This window comes from Erinaceus europaeus, chromosome 13, assembly GCF_950295315.1.
Source record: "Erinaceus europaeus chromosome 13, mEriEur2.1, whole genome shotgun sequence".
Classification (NCBI taxonomy): domain Eukaryota; kingdom Metazoa; phylum Chordata; class Mammalia; order Eulipotyphla; family Erinaceidae; genus Erinaceus; species Erinaceus europaeus.
In genome coordinates this window covers 19,486,725-19,511,693 of record NC_080174.1, presented here as the reverse complement: position 1 = coordinate 19,511,693, position 24,969 = coordinate 19,486,725, and the positions used below count along the sequence as shown (strand labels likewise).

Below are 24,969 nucleotides of genomic sequence, written 5' to 3'. Positions count from 1 at the left end.
ATGTAAGTCTGTGCAGGCGTACAGCCTTCAGAAGAAAAACCACAAAAAAAGAAAGAAAGAAAGAAAGAAAGAGAGAAAAAAGAAAATTCACATTTACATTCTCACTAGCACTGACACGGCCACTTAAGCTCTTTCACAGAAAGACAATCATTTGCACAGCCTCATAATAAATAAATAGCTCTATACTATAGCACATCTTATGAGAGAAGCAATTCTGGAACCAGTGTCTGTGGCTCATAAGCACTGATCTAATCAGCTGGGAAATGCTTTCCTATCTGAGGTAATCCTTCTAGAAAACAATCACTGGAGATTTATTTAAACTGAGGTGTAGGGGGTGCAGAGAATAATTTCATTTTCTAATTTTATTCTAATATGCAAACAAGGCTCCGTACAATTATGTCAACATAATTCCTTGATTATTTGTCTCCAGATTCCTAGTATGAAAGTCATAATGATTCAGCTTGGAACTGATCAAAACGAACAGCACACAAAGAAAACTTTTTTTTTTAATAATTATCAGTTACATAAAACAAGCCATTACTAAGTACAAGAGCTTCTGAATTACAAAGCTCATAAAACAACTCTACAATTACTAAACTCTCAAAGGTCAAAAAGAGACACTAGAAACATTTTCAAAAAGGAAATGTGTGAAGCGGAACACTAAGTTAAATCATATGAAACAACTTAGACGAGATTCTGGTAAGAAAATATAATTGAGATGAAGCTGAAACAATTATTTGAGTTCAAGCCAGTTCAGCCACAGTTCCACCTAAAGCCTATTTCTTTTCTAAATGAAATGTAAGTTATCCTAAAGCTTTTAAGCACTTAAGGAATGTGAATTTCATTTATTTATCCATGGAAATAAGAAAAACTTTTTTAGAGCAACACAAAACATCACAGAAAAGAAAAACCAATCTGCAGGGTATTATGAGTACCTTTATCACAGAGTATGCATCAAATACACTAAGGCTATTTTTAATGCTTCCATTTTAGGTAAGTTGCTTTACTCAAACTAAAAACACACTGCAAAGGTAGGGGGGATAAAATTTTTCACCTTCGACAGAAAACCCCATGTGTTTCTGAAAAAGTAAAGAAAATACACAGCTTTTGAGATCAGTGCCTTGATCTATTTAAGTGCCCTCATTTTTTGTAAGAAATTTAAATTAAGGTTTCATTATTCCAGTTGCACGGTATTTTTTTGTCCTTTTTAGTTTACTTTCCTGGAGAAGAATTATAATAGACTTAAGGCAGTCTGTTGGCAAAGGATAAGGAGTGTCTGAATCTGTCCAAGTGTAACAAACATTAGTAAAATGAGAGGTTTAACAGTTACAGCTGGATACAAGAAAATAAAATTTAGGTCCCAAATTCACTACTATAATCCACCTTAAATTAACAAAAAGCCATGATTAATAAAATCTGTTCACTTTGTATTAAGTAAGCCTAGCATGATCATGGAATGGTTAAATCTCTTGGGCACAGACCCTACCTAGTACCATGGTAAGGGCTCCCAGCTGACATCTACTTTAGCAGATTCTGCAGCATGGCTGTTGCGTATGTGGGCCTAGCCTGTCTGCTCTCGATGGCCTTCTGAAGGTACTCGATGCCTCCACAGCGTTCCCAAATCTCTTCAAACTGTCTTGGCAAAATCTCAGCGCCACGTTTTCGAGTCAGGCCTGTACCTTCGAGATTCAACTCACACATCTCCATGTCATCTTTACCTGTACAGATGAGACCAGGAAGAGTTAACACATCTCACTCCAGAACCATTGATGACAGACGTCATTCCTGAATAGCCTGTCAGTTCTCACAGATTTGAAAACTTTTAAAACCTTTCCTCCTTCTGAGATTGAGACCTACTTAATACACCCACCAGAAACAAATCTGTCCTCCACCCAGGACCCTTTCAAAAATGGTCTTGATAGTAAAACTGATCAAACAAGTAACCAGGGTTTACAAGAACACTACACTTATTCAAACCGTTACATATCCACTGACATGATTAGACAACAGTGAAAAGGTTTATATAATACAAAACAAGTTTCTCTGTTCTCTCTGAGGATATAATTAACTCAAGCAATTTCACATTAACTCACTTAACTGAAGTGTGATTTAACCATGCCCCAATCCTGAAAACGAATAAGTTATTACACTATTAAACTGTTCTATTCAGAGTCTGCAATCCATTTTTGCTTCATAAATTTGATTTCATGGGAATCATACACACCAGCCACAAGAAGGATGGGTGGTTTGTCGGGATGAAGTTCCATTTGCCGGGCAATCCACTGTCCATCAAAATGGGCGTACCACCAGCCTTTTTTCTTATTTTGTGGATCTTTGTACTGGTCCGCTGGGCGGATGAATGGGATGCGGAAGTAGCGTTGCTGTCGATTCATTTCAATCTCCTGCTGCCTGGCAGGAAGCTGAGCCGCTGGGTTCTGCTGAGCTGTTACACAGAACAAGGAAAGTTATAGCAGAGACCCAGGGGATAACAATAACAGCTGTAGTCCTAGAATGCATTACAATTTTTTGTAATGTGGAAGAAAGGTTCTTCGAAGCAAACTTAAAGCAAGAAGTAAATACCACCTACCTACAAATGAATACAATCAAATGTGATTTCTTAACATTTTTTTTCCTTAAAGGGGTTGGTTTCTTTACATTACTTACACACACACATACACACACACCCCTAACAACTATCAGTAACCTTTAGCAGAGTCCTACAAATGACTGTACCATTAACCTAAAATAAACTCATATGACAGAAAAAAAATTAATACAATTTATATATTATTTATTTATTTAAACCAGAGCACTACTCAGCTCTGGCTTATGGTGGTATGGGGGGGGAACTGAACCTGGGACTTCGCAGCCTTGGACTTATAAGAGTCTCTTTGCATAACCATTATGCTCTCTACCCCCACCCCAAATTAATACAATTTATTGGATTTATATGCTTTAAAAAAAAAGAGTTTAAATGAAGGTGTGTTATGTTAAAACAAGAAATAATTCACAAATCTGAAGGATCATGGATATTTGTCAAATTACAATTTCCTAAAATATAAATATATATCATAAAGGATTTCTTATGTGGGAAATTGGGCAAAGATAACATATATTTTTTGCTAATGATATTTAGGCAACCTTCTGTTAACGACAACAACAAAAAGTTCTTCCTCTGAAACATTTACTTGCTTTGAAATCAGATTTATCTGGATTAAATTCCACCAAAAACAAGTCGAAAGTGTATGTAATGTGGTGCTCTTCACCAACAAGAAAGAAAATTCTCAATTTTTCCACTAGTAATGGGCATGGACTCATGTCAGTCTTTTTTCCTTAACACAATTATTATTAAACTGTTCATTTTACCAGTAAATACAGACAATTCCCTTGACCAATAGTTTTATACCTCTAACAGCCCATTTTTGCTAATTACACTTAATATACTTTATACTCACAACTGTAAAAGTAAAGTGTTTACCATAGCTCAGTTAAGAGTCTCCGAAGAGCTAAGTATGTCAGTGAAAATGATATGATTAAGTCAAGAACAGACACACATGGCTTCATTATGAACTTCCAAATACTTAGCGGACCAAAGTACTATTATGCTACTGTTTTATACCAAGAAACACCAAAAGCTGTATAGCGGCTGGATTTACTTCAGTGCAAACCAGAAAAAGCAAAAAGAAGTTAGCAAAGCTTTGTATGCCCATGAAAGAACAAAACAGAGGCCCACTTTTGTTAGTAACTTTAAGAAGCCGCAGCACCTTTAGCATATTAACAGAGATGAGTTTATTCATTTGTCACTGCTCTCCCCAAACCACATAAATACAAATGTTTCCATTTTAAATTTTAAAAACCACCTATTTTTTCAGAAAACACACTAGTACTTAACAGGGTAAAAAAAAAAAAAATTAAAGACCCTTCTGAAATACTGGATTAGAATTCAATATCTAGGTGGTAACTTACTATGGTAGTGATATCTCTCCTAATGATATGAGTAAAATGAAGAAGCCCACTGAAAGTCTCTAATATTTGTTTCTATAAATGTGAAATTGCATTACGGAAACTTAAAAACTAATATCCATCAAGGAAAACACACACATTACAGAAATTAAAAGTTTAAAATTAGCATTCTAAGCAATTATTTCACATGCATTTGTGTGATCTTCAAAAATCAATTTCAAACATAGTCTTATAAGCCAGCAGAAGCCCTAAAAACACCAGGTCCTACCAGCTGGGAAATATATATATAGCATTTCATCAAATTAATATCATACCTGTTTCTAGAAGATTTTTACTATATATGAAGATGCCTCAAAGCTCTCCAATTATCAAAAAATGTGTATTATAAGGAGCTATAAAAATAACAGGGTAATCTCTTCTTTGTACTAGGAGGTATCCTATTAAACCTGTACACATTGTCACAAAAAACTTAAATCTCTTTGGACAGAAATATTTATACCAGGACAGTGTTTGAAAACAGAGAATATTTGAAACCAGCACCTAAATTAGTCTTTATTCTAAAAGAAAAGCCACTTATTAAGTTAGAGTTTTGCTACAATAAGAATTGTATCTACTTAATCATAACATATGAGTGATTTTTTTTCAAAATGGATTTGATGTAATAACAACAATAGTGTTGTTGATATTAAGTTACATTTTGTTCTTCCACATATTTTATAGTGATCCAAATGAAAGCGTCATTTCAAATTGAGTATCTCAGTATGGGTAAATCAATTTTAATGTCCTACAGTTCCATTTAAAATTGTAGCAAAACAATGTTTAATAGAAGTTAGTAGTTTATAAAGTGTTTTAACCCATCTTCCAATTAGCACATGAGTGACCACCCATTGACTTACGTGAATTGTTCAAAAATGTTGCAAAATCTGTGAATAAATATTTTATATTGAAGTAAAGATACAAGTGCCAAGACTATAAATGAGCATTCTTCTAGTTTATAAACTTTCCTATCAACTGAAGTGGTGACAAAGAAGGAAATATCTTATCCATAGCCAATTACTCTAAGAACTACCTATAAGTAGATATTGTTTTCTAATTTTTTTTTTAAAGAAGCTATTCTGATCATGTTTTAAGAAATTCTGCTGGAGGAACATATAAAGAGGAAAGAAAAAATTAACTGCATTTTATCTACAATTTTGAGACACAGTGATATCCAAACAAAAAGTCAACACAATGACTTAAATGAAACACTAGTACCTTCACAGCAAAACACGAATGTAAATAAAAAAGTATCATTTCTAAATTTATCCAAAAAATGGATATGCATTATTTTAAAAAGGGGGGAGTTGTTGGTATGCTTGCAAATACTTTTTAATTTTTTGAACTGAGTCTTAAACAATTCTTGACATTCTTACTTTAGGAATTATAAAATAAAGTCTTTATTTTAAGCAAATAAATATTATTAAATTTCTACTATGTAAACTGCCACTGCTCTAAAAATCAATTCTAAAGGTCTCTTTTTTCTACAGTAAATTTACTGAGAATATGCTCACCAACAAAGCATACAATAGAAGGCTGTGAAGCTCCTCCTTCCACTAGAGTTAGAGAATTTACCATGAACTTACTAGGGATTTTATAAGAATTTACCACAATCTGTCAGTGTATTTTCCTTAAAAGCAGTTAATACCAAGATATATTTTGTTAATCATAATTTGCCATCATTTTTATTTCTCCAAATTAATGAACTCTAGTCCTTCTAAATTCTTTTGAACATTGACCCAGCTGTCCCATTAGAAAGACCACCTAGGTAAAAAAAAAAAAAAACAAAAACCACCTAAGTACAGAGTTTTCTCAACTGAGTTGCTAAGCATACCGGTGTCCTTCATCTTTCCTGTTAATTGTACTCCTGTGTCAGGATGAATTTCACATGAGAAAAACATAATAAAAGAGAAAAATGAAGTATTTTTCAGAGCAGAAATTACATTTTATCCTGAAAAGGATAATAGTGCATTTTTTTTATAGGTTAAATCTACAGGGAGCATGTAAAAACAAACCTTCTAAACTTGTTCCTATCCCTGGAGAGGAATGACTTGGGGAAACTGCCTGATATTCTAAGTATTACATATGGAAACAGTCTAAGAACCCACAAGATACATCACACATTACTCGCCCCTTTGCTGGGTAATTCATGTATCTAATGTTACAAAAGGGTCAGAATTTCGTGAAAAAACACAAGAGATATCTTGCATATGCATTAAAATATGTGTATCAATTTCTTTCTGTATCAAGAATTATAATCATCCACGTTATCAACTTTTTAGATAAGGCATAAAGAAAGTCTATAAACTATAGGGAATGATTAAAAATATTACTGATGTAAAAGCTAAAAGGAGCCGTCCATTATCATTTTTACAAAACAAAGGTTAACTCTGGTTAGACATTCGGTTCAGACAGTGAACAGGTTAAAAAAAAAAAAAAATCCTATCCTCAATTCACAGAAAGAAGAATTTAAACTGAAAGAAAAAGCAATAATCACAAAACATCCAAACTTAGGTGGCATTTCACCTGCCAGTTTTTAGTTCTGGATAATTTCTCTCCAGAAAGCTATATTTTGAATGACGACACCTTGCAGTAATCACTAACACTTAACATCTCTTTTACTAATAATATTTCCCTCACTGGGGTGATTCTTTGCAAAAACTAAGACTTCATTTCTACCGTGTAGCTGATTTCAATCAACACTGCTTTTTAGTAACACTGTTATTACTAGGAAGATGGGAAGGAAAACAATATAACATGGAACTCATTTTCTAAGTTAATGTGGTTCATGCATTGCTAAACTATACCATGAACTGCTGCAAATGTATCCCTTCCCAAAAAGGATTAGACGCCAGGTGGTGGCGCACCTGTTAAGAGTGCACACACTACAACAACGTGCACACACTTGGGTTCAAGTCCCTGGTCCCCACCTACAGGGGAACGCTCCAAGAATAGTGAAGTAGAGCTGTGTCTCTCTGTCTCTCTCCCTCACTATCTCCCCCTCCCCTCTCAATATCTCTCTGTCTCTATCCAACAATAAATACATTTTAAGGGTCAGGCAGGGGCACAACTGGTTAATTGCACACGTTACAGTACGCAAGAACCCAGGTTCAAGCCCCCAATCCCCACCTGCAAAAGGGAAGCTTCACAAATGGTGAAGCAGGACTGTTGATGACTCTATCTCTATCCCTCTCTATCTCCCCTTCTCTCTCAATTTTTCTCTGTCTCTATCCAACAATAAATAAATAAAATCAATGAAAAAATAGATTAACCGTGCTGTCACCTTCACATTTACCAAAGTTAAACTAATAAATTATGTCCACTTAAAAAGTACAAGCTGAACAAATGAAGCCCCAATCACAACTTATATGTCAGGGTGTCTCATTTAATGTCAAAATCAGTACATATGTTTTGTTAAGCTCTATCTTTCTCTATTTCCCAACTTCAAGTACATAACTTTGCTTTTTGTACAATAAAGCAGAAACAAAATCCATTTTTTGTGGCTTCCAGTAAAAAAAAAAAAAAAGTCCCGCCATATGCAAATCTCTGATCTAAAGCAAAGTAATATTCCTGTTATACTGGGTCGTCAGAAAAGTTATGATGCATCTCTGCATAGAAAAATACATCATTGACTTTGCTGACAACCCAATATTTTCACAGAATTGTTTTAAAATGTTTGAAATAGGGCTGGGAGTTAAGTGACCCAATAGAACACGCACTTTAAACCATAAGGACAGTGGTTCAAATCCCTGGAACCATGTGATCACTATGCATGACAAGGGCTGTGGAGTTACTCCTTCTCTCTCTCTCTCTCTCTCTCTCTCCCCTGCATCTCTATATTAAATTTAAAAAAAAATGGGGAAGACAATCTACAAGTAGTGGCAAAATCATGGAAAACAATGAAGCCCCAGCCTGCCTCCGCCCTTAAATGTTTAAAGTTTTTTCTCCAGTAATCTTTACTTTTTTCATATGTAATCTTTACATATGAGTTGTGTTTGTGTGCTTGGAGAAAAAAACCCTAGGGAGCTGGGCGTAGCACAGCAGGTTAAGTGCATGTGGCACAAAGCGCAAGGACCTTTGTAAGGACCCCAGTTCAAGCCCCCGGCTCCCCACCTGCAGGGAAGCCAATGAAGTAGGTCTGCAGGTGTCTATCTTTCTCTCCCCCTGTCTTCCCCTCCTCTCTCCATTTCTCTCTGTCCTATCCAACAATGACAAGAATAACTACAACAATAAAACAACAAGAGCAACAAAAAGAAAAATAAGTAACAACAACAACGACATCAATAACAACAACAATAAAAAAACAAAGGGCAACAAAAAGGAATAAATAAAAAGAAAGAAAAAAGAAAAAAATCCCCAATATAAATAAGAAAACTCACACCAATGATTTATATAAACAAGTAAATGCAATACCTCTTAGTAAATATCACTCTAAAGACATATTTAATCAAAGTAATGCTATGAAGTATATGCCATTATGGTTGTGCTAGGTTCTAGAGGGAAAGAAAAAAAATCAATTGCCACTGTGATTACCACTGGGGCTTGGTGACTGTATGATGAGTTCCTGGCATCTTTTTTTTTTTTAATAGAAAATGAGGAAGGGGAAGGGAGAAAGAGGCACTAAAAGAAAGGAAGCAGCACTGCTTCGCTGCTCATGAAGCTTCTTCCCCACCCCAGCCCCCGGACAGTCAGAAGCAAGTCTTGAACCCAGGTCCTTACACATGGTAACCATGTGTGCCCTACCCGGAACATACAGCCTGCACAAGAAATAAAATCACACTGGGCATTTTACCCAAATGTTTGTATGAATGTATGCATGTATGCATATGTATATATGTGTGTGTGTAGGTTTTAAGTATATATATAACTTTGAAACATTCAAAAATAAGAGATTTGTTTTTTACCATAATCAGTAACAGACTTCGGAGCTCGTTGCTCTGATTCGGTATTTCTCTTCTTGTTCTTGGATTTCCAAGCATGATACACTTTTAGTCTCCTGTGAAATTCTTCTCTACATGCTGCCAGAAGTTCAATGTCTGTGAAGTACAAAGAAGAAAGCTATCAGCTCCTCCAATAAAATAAAATCAACAGTAAAACACCCAAATCCACAGAGACAGAGATTAAATTAATGTTTATCAGAGGCAGAGGAAGAAAGTATGCAGAGCAACTGATAGTTTTGTTTGTTTGTTTTGCTTTGTTTTTGTTTGTTTTGCCTCCAGGGCTAATACTGGGGCTCAGTGCCACCACTAGGAATCCACTGCTCCTGGTGGCCTTTTTTTTTCTATTTTACTGGATAAGACAGAGAGAAATTGAAAGAGGAGGGGGAGATCAAGCAGGAAAGAAAGATAAGACATCTACAGACCTGATTCACTGCTTGTGGAGCAACGCCCCGACAGGTGGAGGTCTGGGGGATCAAACCCAGATCCTTGCACAGGTCCCTGCACTTCCGTCTTACGTTCAACCCATTGCACCACCACCCAAACCCCAGGTTTGTTTGCTTGTTTGTTTTTTACAGGTGTTCAAGAATTAGCAGTGATGGCTGCACGAACTCTTATTATATGAAAACCCACTAAATCCACTTTAAAGGGGTAGACAGTGTGATAAAATTGTAATCAAGTAATCAAAATGGGAAAAAGAGTTAACATCTAGCTTGGCCATGGTTTTTCTGTGGCATAAACAAATATTGTAAATTTGCCCCACTTGCACAAGTGGTGAAGCAGGTCTGCAGATGTCTCACTTTCTCTCTCCCTCTCTAGCTCCCCCTCCTCTCTCAATTTCTCTCTGTCCTATCAAATAAAAAAGGAAAAAAAATCACAAATATATATACATATATATATATTGTAAATTAATAAAATAAATCTTTCATTTTAAAATTAACTATATAAAATCCAAAGTCAGTCAATGATTGGTCAAGTTGAGCATTCTGTAATGATATTATTGTTTATATGTATAGCATTTTCTTTTTAATGAAAAAAGTGTCTCATTTAATTAGATGAACCCATGCAAAAAATTTCAGGTGATTAGCTCCTAAATATATGAAGAGTTCAACTTCTGGAACATTATGCATATCACCCAGCAAGCATTCAAAAGATGGTCACCAAATGATACTAAAGCTTTATATTTTCACTGATTATATTCAGTAAGGATATCCTCAGAATTCAATATATTAAAAATAATACTATTCTGGTGGAAAATCTATACTAGTGACTTAATTCCATTCCTAAAAATTATTTTGTAGATAATTTATTTATTCCTAAGAAATGATAGTCCGAGACAGAGAAAGAACCAGACATCACTCTGGTACATGGGCTGCCGGGAATTGAACTCAGGACCTCATGGTGGAGAGTCCAATGTTTTATCCACTATGCCAGCTCCCAGACCACTCTAAAGACTATTTATCATGTGCAATTTTAGGTTATTGTTGGAGAAGACAAGTTGGAATCTGGAGAAAGAATAATAGGAGACAGGTTAAGGACATAGGCAATATGGATACATAGAAAAAGTCTTCTCCCTGGTACTGGCCTTGACATTATTCAGTGCTACTATTGTAAGAATAAAAAAAATAAAAGAATTTAGATGCACAGACATCTAGAAAACAACAAAAAGAGTCCATATGTCTGATGTGCATAAACACTCCTCAAATAAATATCTACAGAGAATTTTCTTGCACATCATTACTATCATATTATTTGATTCACACAAGAACTCAGCCATCCAACAATAAATAAATAAACAAATAAATAAAATATTTTTTAAAAAAAGAACTCAGGCCAGGTAGGTCTTTCACAGATGAGGAAATTGAATGAGAGGTCAAGCCATTTGTCCCAAGTCACAGAACGTTACAACAGAATAAAAAGGTATCGCCATGCTCAAGCTACACTGACAAGAGACTCGTCTTTTATGCTTGTAACTGTACATGCACACTCGGTGAAGAGGAAAAGAATTCAGTGAAGAATCCTGTAGGATTATTACACTGCAGTTCTGACTCATCATGAATTGAATTCAAACACAATGATTTAAAGTAAGGAAACAACTGTGGACGACCAAGGAGATAATTCAGTGGGTGAAAGACATGCCTTCCTGTATATGTCCCTGGCTTTGAGCTCTAGCACAACTTGGAATCAGCGGACCACCATTTTTACTTTGCATTCATGGACCAAAAGATCCTAAACTACGGGTTTTTAAATATTGTGAATGACACTAGAGCATTAATCACAAGCATAGCACGCCCCCCCCCAAAAAAAAAAATTCTCTATGCTTCTCCTCTCTAATCTAGACAAGAACTAGGCAAAATGCATTTAATAAATGGGTCTTTCCTCCAGCTGTGTGAATAAATGAGCTTTTCATTTCAACGTGAGAACGAGAGAGCAAATGGCTTACACTAATACTTAAGTCCACAAAGACAGGACCCCCCTCTATCCTGCTTACTTTCTTAATTTTCAGTGACACATCATTCTTAGTTATCATCCTCTCTGTTCACTTACCACATGAAGTATTGATGGTATCACGTAGTTCTGCGTATTTCCAATTGCTAAGATCGTGCTTCTTGGAACCAGCGGCTGCCTTGGTAGCTTGCACAGCAGGCCCTCTGTAATTATGAGATCACGTTAAATTTAAACTAAAAACGTGAACAAAATGGTGACTAAAGAGGCAAAAAAAGAAGCATATGTTTGAGAAGTGATAATGACCACTAGAAAAATGCGTAATGATTTTTATATCACTGACAGATGAGAATAAGCATGGCACACTTAAAAGTACTCCAGGAAGATATAAATTTTCCAGGGTGTCATTTAAAAGTTATGTTAGGGGGCTGGGGTAGAAAGCATAATGGATATGCAAAGAAACTCTCATGCCCGAGGCTCTTAAATCCCAGGTTCAATCAATCCCCCGTACCACCATAAGCTAGAGCTGAGCAGTGCTCTGGTGTTTCTCACTGTCTTTCTCTCTCTGTATCTTTCTCAAAAATATAAATTAATTAATTAACTAATTAATTAATTAATTTTTAAAAAATCACGTTAGGTTTTTAAACCAGAACTTCTGATTCCAATACCCCAGTTTGTCAGTCTCCCCCAAACTTCAATTTAAATGTTCTAATATATATAAAATGCATATACTTATTTATTCCACAAAATCAAGAAAGAAATCCTCAATATACTTGGGAGGTGATTAGAATTAATGATTTACAAACCACTAAGCATTATAAGATTACCACAGACTAGCAGGAACAGCCAATGGCTAAATCCCAGCCATATAAATTGGCTCAGACTCTAGTGGGACATCAGGATATTTATAAGGGTCCACAGGTGATTGAACAAAGCACAGACCACTGTGTTAGTAACTGCAGATAGGCTAACTGCTGGGAGATTCAAGAGGCTTGTGTGATGTTTTAGCTTCACTGATAAAGGGCATGTAAAAAAGTTCTGTACGTCAGTAAAACTATGTCCTTATACTTACCAGTAATAATATGACAACTAGTAAATTAAAGGGAAAGGTTTTAAGTCACGAGACAGATAACAAAGCTCAAAGGACACAAATGTTGTTATCTTGTCATGGACATTTGAGAGAGAGGTAAAAAAGAAAGAAATTTAATAAACGGAGATGTAGGTTTATCACAGTAATGCTACTCGGGCTTAACACTTGTCTCTATACAATTTGAAATCATTGTTCAGAAAATATAGATGTAATTTTTTAAGTATTTTATTAATGAGAAAGATAGGTGTAGAGAGAAAGAACCAGACATCACTCTGGTTCATGTGCTGCCAGGGACTGAACTCGGGACCTCATACTTGCGAATCCAATGCTTTATCCACTACGCCACCTCCCGGACCACTAGATGTAATTTTTTTTTTATGAAAGAATGAAGACCATTTTTCAGCAAAGGATTGTATTCATCACATGCCAAATCAGGTTTCAAGAAGGCTTTTAAACTTAGTGTAGCAAAGGAAAATTTTTAATAAATCACATTTCAAGATATGAAAAAAGCACAAATATTGGAAGAATTAAAACACTCCTTGTCTGGTATCACACAAATAATGTGTCCATTGTCATCTATGACTTCAAAATATGTCAGGGGCAGCAGGTCCAGAAAAATATTTGCTTTTAATTATCAGGCCAGCAAAATAGCTCATTTGGATAGTACACTGCTTTGCCATGTGTGCAACCCAAGTTCAAGTCCTGTTCCCATCACAACAAAAGAAGCTTCAATGCAGTGGTTTCTTTCTCACTGTCTCTGGCTCTCTAACTGAAAAAAAAAAAAAAAAAAAGTCATCCTTGAAAAGTGAAGCCCCATCGATGGACAAAAATGGGGAAAAGGGGACATCAAGGCATAAATATCTAAAACCGATCTCCCATTTTCACATCACTTTAATATTTTAAAAGATAACAGTATTCTTGGCACAGTTAAGGCATTGTTACTTAAAGAGATGGTATTGAAAATGATGCTGAAAATATGTATTCTAAGCCCCTGTCCCCCATCTGTGGGGGGAAGTTTCATGAGTGGTGAAGGAGTGCAAGTCTGTCTCTGTCTCTCTCTCCCCCCTCCCTTCATCCCTCCCTCCCTGTGTATTTTCCCCTCCTCTCTCAATTTTTCTCTGTCCTCTCAATTAAAGAAAAAAGGTTACTGGGAGCAATGGATTCATCATACAGGCACAGAGTCCCAGCAATAATGTTGGTGGCCAAATAAATGCATCCTACCTAAAATGAAGAAATTTATTTCTCATTGTTAACTTTCACAATGAAATAGACAAGGTATTTTCGTCTCTTTAAAAGGTCTGGTTAAGGGCCATGAAGATGACATAGTTTACAAACCCACTCTTATCGGTGGGGCACGAGACATCCCAGGTTCAAACCCTAGCACCAACATGAGCCTCTGTTGAGCAGTGGTCTGGTCAAAGAATTTTATTTTAAAACTTATTATTTCATTTTAAAGAATAAAACAGCATGCTTTCTTCCTCCTATTCACCTGACGATTGCTAGATATGATGACTGTCACTTAAGAGACTCAGCTAAGAATAATGTGTGGGCATTTACTTCTTCCGGCATTTTTATAATTAAAATCTACTTTAAGTTTATTGCAGAGTCCACATTTTGTATAACCTGTGTAACTGGCAATTTTCCGTGTAACTTTCCTTTTTCACTGCTTTGCTCAAAAAGAATTGGCTGTGGGCAGGAGTAAATAGCATAATGGTTATGGCAAAGAGACTCTCAGGCCTGAGACTCCAAGGTCCCAGGTTCAATTCCATGAACCACCATAAACCATAGCTGAGCAGCGCTCTGGTAAAAAAAAAAAAAAAAAAAAAAATTGGCTGTGTGTCAGCAAGATCTATTGGCTTTAATAATAAATCATGCTTTCAACATTTATTCAAATGTTTTTCTTTTCTATATACCTGGGTCAACAAAAACAAAACCTCATTTCCTGCTAGTTAATTATGGGCGGGGGGTTTTGCTGATGTTGCTTTTGTTTCAAAAAATAAAGTGAATTTACATGATACAGTTTTGTAGACAGTATATACATGGTGTCAGTATACATAAGGCATATTTTAATATTTTGAGTAGTAACACTATATTTAACATGCAGTTTTTCTCAATATTTATTTATTTTGGACAGAGACAGAGAAGGGAAAGGGAAGGAGAAAAAGCGAGAGACCTGCATGGTGGAATGTCATAAGCAGTGAAGCAGTGTTGCAGGTCTCTCGCTTTTTCTCCTTCCTGGGTCGTTACATACTATAATGTGTGTAAGCCAGGTGTGCCACCACCCAGGCCTCCTTAACATAAAATTTTAATGTCATAAATTCATTCATATCACCCTAAACAAAAGTATTTCTACTGGGCCAGTGAGACAGCTCACACAATAGGGGTGTGCACTGCCAAGCACACCGTCCAGGCTGAAGAAATACATTAAGTGGGAGTCGGGCGGTAGAGCAGCAGGTTAAGCGCACGTGGCACAAAGCGCAAGGACTGGCGTAAGGATCCTGGTTCAAGCTCCTGGCTCCCCACCTGCAGGGGAGTTTCTTCACAGGCTGTGAAGCAGGTCTGCAAGTGTCTCTCTTCCTCTCCCCCTCTCTGTCTTCCCCTCCTCTCTCCATTTCTCTCTGTCCTATCCAACATCGATGACATCAAAAACAACAATAATAACTACAACAATAAAACAGCAAGGGCAACAAAAGGGAATAAATAATTTTTTTTTAATTTAAAAAGAAATACATTAAGTACAACTCATGTAAATACTTCCCAGAAGGTCAACAGATACAATCATGTATAAAGACCCAGGTTCAAGCCCCAACCATCACATGTGAGTGCCTGTGGGAAGGGGGGATTTCATTTGAGCAGTGTTTCTCTCTCTCTCTCTCTCTCTCCCTTTTTTTTTTAATATTTATTTTTATTTATTTATTCCCTTTTGTTGCCCTTGTTGTTTTATTGTTGTAGTTATTATTGTTGTTGTCGTTGTTGGATAGGACAGAGAGAAATGGAGAGGGGAGGGGGAAGACAGAGAGAGGGAAAGAAAGATAGACACCTGCAGACCTGCTTCACTGCTTGTGAAGCGACACCCCTGCAGGTGGGGAGCCAGGGCTTGAACCAGGATCCTTATGCGGGTCCTTGTGCTTAGCGCCACCTGTGCTTAACCCGCTGCGCTACAGCCCGACTCCCTCTCTCTCCCTTTCTATCTGTCTCTCACCCTTTATTAGAGGAAAGAAAAGTAAAAAAACTGCCACCAGGAATGGTGGAGTCATGCAGGCACTAAACCACAGTGATGACCCAGATGGTAAGAAAAAGAAAGAAAGAAAAGAAAAAGAAAGGGAAGAATGTCTGGAGGTACACATACATATTTGTATTTTCATGTATGTATTACACATTTTGCATATGAATTAGTAAAACAGAGGTCTAATTTACTGCTTAGTGGCTTGTTATAAAGATTATCATGTAAATGACATAAGAAATAGCAAAACTGATCTCTGATTTTTTATAAAAACACATGCCATTTTTGGAAAGGTAACATGAATATTTATATATTTTTATCTATATTTTTTTCAAATATAGATATTAGCGTGTTTGATGAACTTTGTAACTGTTCAATTAATAGCTGAAACATGATTTAACTCACCCCCACATTTATCAGGTTAATGGACCAGAACCTGTTGGGACGTAGTCTTCTTTGGTGACTCAAATTTTCCACCCATGGTTTTTAAACCACATGCTGCGATACACACAAGTTCTCAGAGCACTCAGCTACTCACAGTGGTTCCCCAGTAGGGACAATAACACCTCCAGGGGGTGTTTCAAAATATTCACTGTCACAGTGAAAAGAAAGGTTGCCTTCCTAAGACGGATTTGGTGAGGGGCAGTGATGAGTAGAACAGCACTGGCAGAAGGAACAATATATATCAACCAAAGCTCTACTGACATTCTGAATTAGAAGAATGGTTTTTATTTTCTCTCTTCTCTCTCTCTCTCTCTTAGTGTGAAGGTGAAATGAAGAGTAAAGTGACATTTCTTGTACATAAAAATTACATGAAAAATTAGTCAATTCAATCAAGTGGTCTGGCCCAAATAGTGAAAAGCAATTTAAAAAATATGATTCTGAGGTGATTCTCATTTCCCAAAATTACAATGCACTAACCTACTCAACATTTCTGACATTTCTTTCGCCATTTGTTCCCTATAAGAAAAATGATAATACAGCACAGTTATAAAAAATACAATTATATAAATTACTATGAAAGTCCAAAAATACAGTCTAAAATTTATATTTTCAAGGGTATTATTGATTTATTGACTACTTGCTAATATTTTTGTAAATGTTTATAGTATACTCTTCAACATATGTAATCATAAAATACATGTTTCTTTAGATCCAATTTAAGCTATTGAAATATGACTAGTTTTTTATTTTTGCAGTAAGAACTTTTAGGTAAAGTCTTGAGAGTCGTGGGTTGGGCAGTAGCACAGTGGGTTAAGCGTACACAGCCTAAAGCACAAGGACCGGTATAAGGATCCCAGTTTGAGCCCCCGGTTCCCCACCTACAGGGTGAAGCAGGTCTGCAGGTGTCTGTCTTTCTCTCCCCCTCTCTGTCATCCCCTCCTCTCTCCATTTCTCTCTGTCATAGCAACGAACGAACAATATCATCAACAACAATAATAACCACAATAAGGCTACAACAATGGCAACAAAAAGGGGAGGGAAGCCTCCAGCAGCAGTGGATTCATGGTGCAGGCACTAAGCCCCAGCAATGACCCTGGAGGCAAAAAAAAAAAAAAAAATCTTGAGAGTCATGATCTTGAGGGTTGTTGGGTTTTTTTCCTTCCAACTAATCAGCATGTTCTAAATAAACACAGGAAACTTGGCAGAATATAGATTCTATCCAAGGATTTCCACAGGGAATTACCTAGTAAATATTATTTAAGATAGGCATAATGATGCCAAACCTAGGTGATCTACTTTAATGTCTGACATATTCAAAGCTCTAAACATACAAAGGATGCTTTTTTAAAAAGAATTCAAACACATATGGTGTTTGTTAAAGATCGAAAGTGTACACAACTATTAAATTGTAGTCATATAAATCACTATTTAATTAATATGAGAGGGGGAAAACTGATTGTATGTCTAACAAAGGGACTTTTCAAAGTTAACCCAATTACCAAATAATGTGATGATAACAGTAACTATCCATTGTCTTCTTGAACCCTAAGACAGCAGGAACCTCACATTTCAACTATAGAGCCTAAACTTCCCCCAGTCCTGGGACCCTAGGGTAGGGCCCACTTTCCCGTATGCTTCTCCCAATTCTTATCAAATAATATTGCATCCGCTGACTGCAAGCTAATCAACGCAACGAGTACCACCCCAGCATGCTTCACTTCAGACTATGTCCAGAGACTTCAGATGTGGAACGACAACCCTTCAGCTTCATCACTTGGGTGAGACCTTTCCTTTCACAGTATTCTCTAATTCCATCCCAGGTGGTTCACTTCCTAACAAAGTCCCAAAACCTAGATATAGACCAGGTTCCAGGAGATAGAGCATATGTTCACAGGTATCCATAAATTAGGGCAAATATATACCTGAAAGCAGTAGTACACTAGAGTTTGCAGTGAGTACCCCCCAACACTTTATCTCCACTATTCCAACCTTTGGGTCCATGATTGCTCAACAATTTGTTTGGCTTTCTATGTTAACTCTCTTTTCAGCCACCAGGTTCCAGATGCTATGAGGATGCTGGCCAGGCTTCCCTGGACTGAAGACCCCACCAATGCGTCCTGGTGCTCCGCTTCCCCAGAGACACACCCTACTAGGGAAAGAGAGAGGCAGACTGGGAGTATGGATCGACCAGTCAATGCCCATGTTCAGTGGGGAAGCAATTACAGAAGCCAGACCTTCCACCTTTCTGCAACCCACAACGACCCTGGGTCCATGCTCCCAGAGGGATAAAGAATGGGAAAGCTATTGGGGAGGGGATGGGATATGGAGATTGGGTGGCGGGAATTATGTGCAGTGGTACCCCCCCATCCTATGATTTTGTTAATGTCTCCTTTCTTAAATAAATTAATTTTTAAAAAAAGAATTCAAACACATATGGTATTTGTTAAAGATCGAAAGTGTTCTCACTTTCCAAGGATAAATACTTCCCAAAGGCAAAACTGTTTATTTATTATTTTTTATCCTATTTCCCAAGAGAACTTGATATCTGATTCCATTAAATGAAACAGACAGCCCATTGTGTTCGTCAGCACTTCATTTATGTTCTTGCCCTTTGCTCTTTTCTTTCACAAGTAATCATTTTCATGTAGCTTCTAGTCATCAGCTTATGGTAACCTCAAAATTTTACAAATCCCAAGAACTGAAAGCCTAATTACAAAAGACTGAAGGGCACCTGTATTTCTTCCTTGTAATAAACATTGGCTAAGATTACACACCAACAGAAATCTATTCAAGTGTGCTGAGTCAGAGGAAAAAGTCATCATATAAAATTGATGATCCACCTTCTGCACCCATAATGACCCTGGGCCCATACTCCCAGAGGGATAAAGAGTAGGAAAGCTATCAGGGGAGGGGAACAGAGTTCTGGTGGTGGGAACTGTGTCGAGTTGTACCCCTCTTATCCTGTGGTTCTTGTCGGTGTTTCCTTTTTATAAATATATTTTTTTAATTGATGATCAAGAACAACAAACACAAAGCAAAGAACACAAATACAATCCAATAAAAATTATCTTTTTGAGCAACATGCTTATCAATCTCTCCTTAAGCCAGCCAGAATTTTATTAGTATAATTTTTTTTAATTTCTCTTTTATTTTCCCTTTGGTTGCCCTTGTTGTTTTACTGTTGTTGTACTTATTGTTGTTGCTGTTGATGTTGTTGTTGTTGGATAGGACAGAGAGAAATGGAGAGAGGAGGGGAAGACAGAGAAGGGGAGAGAAAGATAGACACCTGCAGACTTGCTTCACCACCTGTGATGCGACCCCCCCACCTCAGGTGGGGAGCCGGGGGCTTGAACCGGGATCCTTACACCACTCCTTGCGCTTCGCGCCACCTGCGTTTAACCCGCTGCACTACCACCAGATCCCCAGTATGATTTTTTTTTTTTAACTGTTTCACTGTACTCTCACCACACCTCCAGGTTTCTCCCTTAGTATGTAGGAGCCATTTGCCATCTTTTCACCCAAGGCTTCCTCCATTTCTTTTGTCACATCAGGTCTGGAGAGAATACAAGGTCTTTCAAAGATCTTTACAACATAGACTGTTGGGTGGATTCCTGACTGATGTATGTCCAGCTAACTCTATGCTACTGTTCTAGGAGCAATGCCAGATATACCAGGTAGAAAGGGCTCCTCAGGTTCGAAAGACAGCCACCCAGATAGTGGGTCTGCTTTGCTTTTTTTTTTTTTAATGTTTATTTATTTATCCCCTTTTGTTGCCCTTGTTGTTTTATTGTTATATGCTTTGCTTTTTTGTTGTTGTTGTCTTTCGTTCTTTCTTTCTGCCTCTAGAGTTATCACTGGGGCTCGGTGTCTGCACTATGAATCCACTGCACCTGTGTGGCCCAGTGGATAAAGCACTGGACTCTCAAGCATGACGTCCTGAGTTCAATCCCTGGCAGCGCATGTACCAGAGTGATGTCTGATTCTTTCTCTCTCCTCCTATCTTTCACTTTAATAAATAAATAAAATCTTAAAAAAAAAAAAAAAAAAAAAAAAAAGAATCCACTACTCCTGTGGCCATTTTTTTCCAAAGTTTTGTTTGTTTGTTTGTTTGTTTTAAATAGAACAGAGATAAATTGAGAGGGAAAGGGGAAAAACAGACTGAGAGGGAGAGAGAAAGACACCTTCAGACCTGCTTCACTAACTGTGAAGCAACGCCTGCAGGTGGGGAGCCACAGGCTCGAACTAAGATCCTTGCGTAGGTCCTTAAGCTTCGTTCTATGTGCGCTTAACCCAGTGTGCCACCGCCTGGACTCTGTGGGTCTGCTTTGTAATGCACATAAGCCAAAACTGAGCTCAGCTCCCACAACACTGGAGGAAGCCTCAGCTATGATATCATTCCCTCTCTCCTGTCTATGGAGGAAAAAAAGGGGGGGGGGGGAGAAGGCAACCTGAAATGATGTAGCCCCAGAGATGACAAAGAGGAAAAAAAAAAAAAAAAACTCCAGCCAGGAGGGAAGAAAGCAGGGAAATTTTTAATAAAGGAAGGAAAGAAGAAAGGAGGGGGAAGAATAAAAGACAAGAAAAAGGGAAGAGAATGACTTAGCTCAAGTTAAAAAAAATAGTGTCACAACTACTTGCAGATATATTCCAAACAGCTATTTGTCAGACATATAAAATAAAGGCCATAATCTTCTTTAACTAAATAAATGCTGCTATCTAATCCAAAACCAAGGAAATAATGTAAAATTTAGTTCAAATAAAAGAAGATCATTTCTCCTGAAAAATATCAACCACCTGTAACAAAAAGGTTATATGACAAAAGTTAGTTGTAAAAAGGGATGTGACATACGGTGTCATTTTGGGTCTTGCTCCATCAATTCTGAGAAAAGAACATATTTTCATGAATATCATAAACAATTGTGGACTGTGAAAGATCTGGATTGTGCAAATTGGTTTTTCAGTGACTCTGTTCATTAACTTTAATATTTCATTATTATTTACATAATCATATATGAGATCACTAAGAACTTTAACACTTTTAGTCATCACAGTGAGTATACAGGAATAGACATTCCATGAAAATTTAAAAGTATATTACATCTAGATTAGAAAATTTATACACTTTGAGGTTTGCTTATGTGATTTTAATAAAATCTGATTATTAGTTTATAATTTGGGGTAGTGTGGAATCATCACTTTACATCAAAGATCACACATGCAATTGATTGAAACTACATTGTAAGACATCCTTACTGAGAAGTTACCAGAAGAGAATCCACACTGGAAAAGTAACTCGAAATTATTAATTGCACAGAATCAATCTTCATACATTTCTTGATCTATTACAGAGCCCAAGAACATTTTCATGTACTATAAGAGCAAGGTCACTTAAAGGATATATCTTTGGAAAATATTTAGTGCTAGCAAAAACTAAACTAAAAAATTCAAAACACCTATTAATAGTTATACCCTGGGGGGGGGGAGGGAAGGCTCAGGTCCTGGGAACATGATGGCAGAGGAAGACCTAGTGGGGGCTGACCTGTTATTTGGAAAACTGGGAAATGTTCTGCATGTACAAACGACTGTATTTTACTGTCGAATATAAACCATTAATCCCCCAATAAAGAAATTTTTTAAAAGTTACACCCTGAAAGACTTTAAAATTACTAAATGTGAAAAGTCAATATAACAAATCATGTATACTAAAGTGCTGATATTTATAGTGCACAGTCTGAAATTGACAAGGAAGTGCTAGCTCACAAATTTAGGGAAAGTTTCCCAGAAGTGGCCTTAACAAAAAGGATATAAGGACTATTCCAAAAAGATGCCATCCCTAAAACTGTCCCATCAGATAACTCACTCTTCTGCCTTTCAAGTTATAACTGTTTGCACATATCCTATATAACGACCTTTGTCAACTACAGTACTTATTCAACTTCCTCAAGACGTTAGGAACAGAGGCTCTAAGAGTACAGAGGCTCTAAGAGTACGGTTTGGTTTGTTCAAAAGCTTTGCCTAAGGCTGGGAGTATGGATTGACCTATTTAACCTATTTAACCTATGGGGTCAATAGGATTGACCTATTGAACCCATGTTCAGCGGGGAAGCAATTACAGAAGCCAGACCTTCCACCTTCTGCATCCCACAATGGCCTTAGGTCCATACTGCCAGAGGGTTAAAGAATAGGAAAGCTATCAAGGGAGGGGATGGGATACAGAGTCCTGGTGGTGGGAGTGTGTGGAGCTGTACCCCTCTTCTCCTATGGTTTTTTCAGTGTTTCCTTTGTGTAGATAAAATTTTAAAAAATAAATAAATAAAGAGCTTTGCCTAGTCACTGGCCAGGCAAATGCCCACAGCCATTCCAATATAGCACAGGTAAAGTAAACAAAATAGCTAAGCTGGGTCTGCAGTTACAAAGTAATAGCTAGGTGAAAATATTTTAATTGCCGCGATATGCTCATAAAAAGTACGAAGACTGGACTCAAGCCCAAGATATTAACAACTGTTATAAATATAGTATCTTGTGCTTGAAAGGCCTACCCTGTTTAAGTAAAACATATGTTCATATACATTTCAGAATTCCTTAATGTAATTACTTACTAGAAAAATGTGTAAAGGTAACTTGAGGTACCCTTTTCCTTTGCTTCTAAACTATACACCACCTTGAGCCATCTTTTTTTTTCCTTTTGCAAGGAAAGAGCGACATCTAGTGGTGCACTCATCTCTTTCTTTTTTCTTCCTTCTTTTTTTTGTACCAGAGCCTCAAGCAAGAGAGTCTCTTTGCATAACCATTATGCTGCCCTGTTTGTCCCAAAATTCTGAAAAGCACTACAACCCATCACCTCTCTGTCTCTCCATATACTAAGCACACCCAGCTACATATAAGGAAACTCACAACCCAGTTTTATTTACAATAATCAAAATAAGCCTATTCTGCATTTTTAATGAATCTGTTCTACTAAAACTTTTAATAACTTCTATTGAATAAATTCTTTCACATGCCAATAAAATATTCAGAAATCTTGGGAGGCAAAGTACTTCAATGTAACTAAATTTTCCTCTTGGAAAGGGAAACCCATTGTGGTCCAGGAGGTGGCGCAGTGGATAAAGCATTGGACTCTCAAGCATGAGGTCCTGAGTTCAATCCCAGGCAGCACATGTACCGGAGTGATGTCTGGTTCCTTCTCTCTCTCTGCTCCTACCTTTCTCATTAATAAACAAAATCTTAAAAAATAAATAAATAAAGGAAAACCCATTTATTCTGAAACACGGGAGATGAACTGGAGGAAAGACAGAATTTCTTTTCAAAATAGAATTTCTTTCCAAGTTGTTATGGTGATGGACTTTTTAAAATTTATATGAGAAAAATAACATAAGACATTTAGACATTTAACATGTATTTAGAAATTAAGTGTCTATCCTTATTAATGCTGTCAGTTTCAGATTAAATGCTGACGTGTTACCTTAAGAAAGTACTCAAACTGAAATTTTTTTTTATTTTAATAAGTTAACAATGTGAAGGAAACCAATTTTATATGTAGGCATAAAAGTAAATATAAATTATTTTTCAGTTGTTTTACTAGAATGTATCAGGGCCGAAGGAATATGACTGATCTCCTATTCCCCTTCATGCTGAAAGGAAGTGTAACATCAACCCACCACCGTCCACCCTGGGCCCAGTACCTCCGGAGGGCTGGGTCGGTCTGAGCCTCATCACTGATAAGCTCGGCTTCACTCTGGGCAATCCGCAGGGCCAGTTCTCGGTCCCGGCGCTCCTGCTCCAGAACTGCTTGCTGCTGGGACTCCTCCTCCCGCTGTCTGGCAAGCTGTTCCTCCACTTCTGCCTGCCAAGGACAATCAGTCATTTCTCCAGCAGCTCTCTGCTTGTTGATCTGATCATTCCAGTTACTACTCTGAATCGCCCCGTACGTGTTCTTTACAAAGGAATCATACTGTTCAATTTAAAGTCTCTCTGGTCTCAGTTCTCTGATGATTAATGCTTCCCTCTTTTCAATGGAAGGCAGGGGCACCAGAGCTCCATCATTCTGTCACTATAAGAAGAGTATCCTCAATATCACATGAGTATCTTAAATGATCAATACCGGGAGTCAGGTGGTAGTGCAGCGGGTTAAACACAGGTGGCACAAAGCGCAATGACCGGTGTAAAGATCCCGGTTCAAGCCCCGGCTCCCCACCTGCAGGGGAGTCACTTCACAGGTGGTGAAGCAGGTCTGCAGGTGTCTCTCTTTCTCTCCCTCTCTGTCTTCCCCTCCTCTCCATTTCTCTCTGTCCTATCTAATAATGACATCAATAACAACAACAATAATACTACAACAATAAAAAAATGATCAATACCAACACCTGGATGGCAGATGGAGAGTATTTTAACCCTGACTTATGAATCTTCTAAGTTGCAGTACTTTTAAACATCATCACTGTATTTTTTACTTTTTTAATATTTATTTATTTATTCCCTTTTGTTGCTCCTGTTGTTTTGTTGTTGTGGTTATTATTGTCATTGTTGTTAGATAGGACAGAGAGAAATGGAGAGAGGAGGGTGACAGAGAGGGGGAGAGAAAGATAGACACCTGCAGACCTGCTTAACCGCCTGTGAAGAGACTCCCCTGCAGGTGGGTAGTTGGAGGCTCAAACTGGGACCTTTACACCAATTCTTTCTCTTTGTGGCCATCATTATATTTTAAAGTGAATGCTGATCTAACTTTCTTCTATGTACAGTAACACTCATAATGCTAGTAATTATTGAACTGAGCATGTGTTTATTCACTTAGTGCCCACAACAATCGCTGATCCCCACTCTACAGGGGGGGAGGG

At 37.3% G+C, this 24,969-nt stretch overlaps 1 protein-coding gene across 6 annotated transcripts in view; it reads right to left on the bottom strand.

The window, feature by feature from the left end:
• Positions 1-493: 493 nt before the first annotated feature.
• MYO6 (myosin VI) overlaps positions 494-24,969 on the bottom strand; it is a 148,699-nt gene continuing 124,223 nt past the window's right edge. Inside the window, exons 28-36 of one of the 6 annotated variants that reach the window (XM_016187611.2) lie at positions 23,821-23,981; positions 21,392-21,418; positions 20,988-21,017; positions 16,616-16,654; positions 11,484-11,587; positions 8,904-9,035; positions 4,860-4,886; positions 2,225-2,443; positions 494-1,718 (exon numbers count right to left, since the gene is read on the bottom strand). In XM_016187611.2, coding sequence (XP_016043097.1) covers positions 1,519-1,718; positions 2,225-2,443; positions 4,860-4,886; positions 8,904-9,035; positions 11,484-11,587; positions 16,616-16,654; positions 20,988-21,017; positions 21,392-21,418; positions 23,821-23,981 — 939 coding nt within the window. In that variant the 3' untranslated portion in view covers positions 494-1,518. The remainder of the gene's footprint in view (positions 1,719-2,224; positions 2,444-4,859; positions 4,887-8,903; positions 9,036-11,483; positions 11,588-16,615; positions 16,655-20,987; positions 21,018-21,391; positions 21,419-23,820; positions 23,982-24,969) is intronic. The other 5 variants (XM_060205413.1, XM_060205412.1, XM_060205414.1 and 2 more) reach the window with 5 other exon arrangements.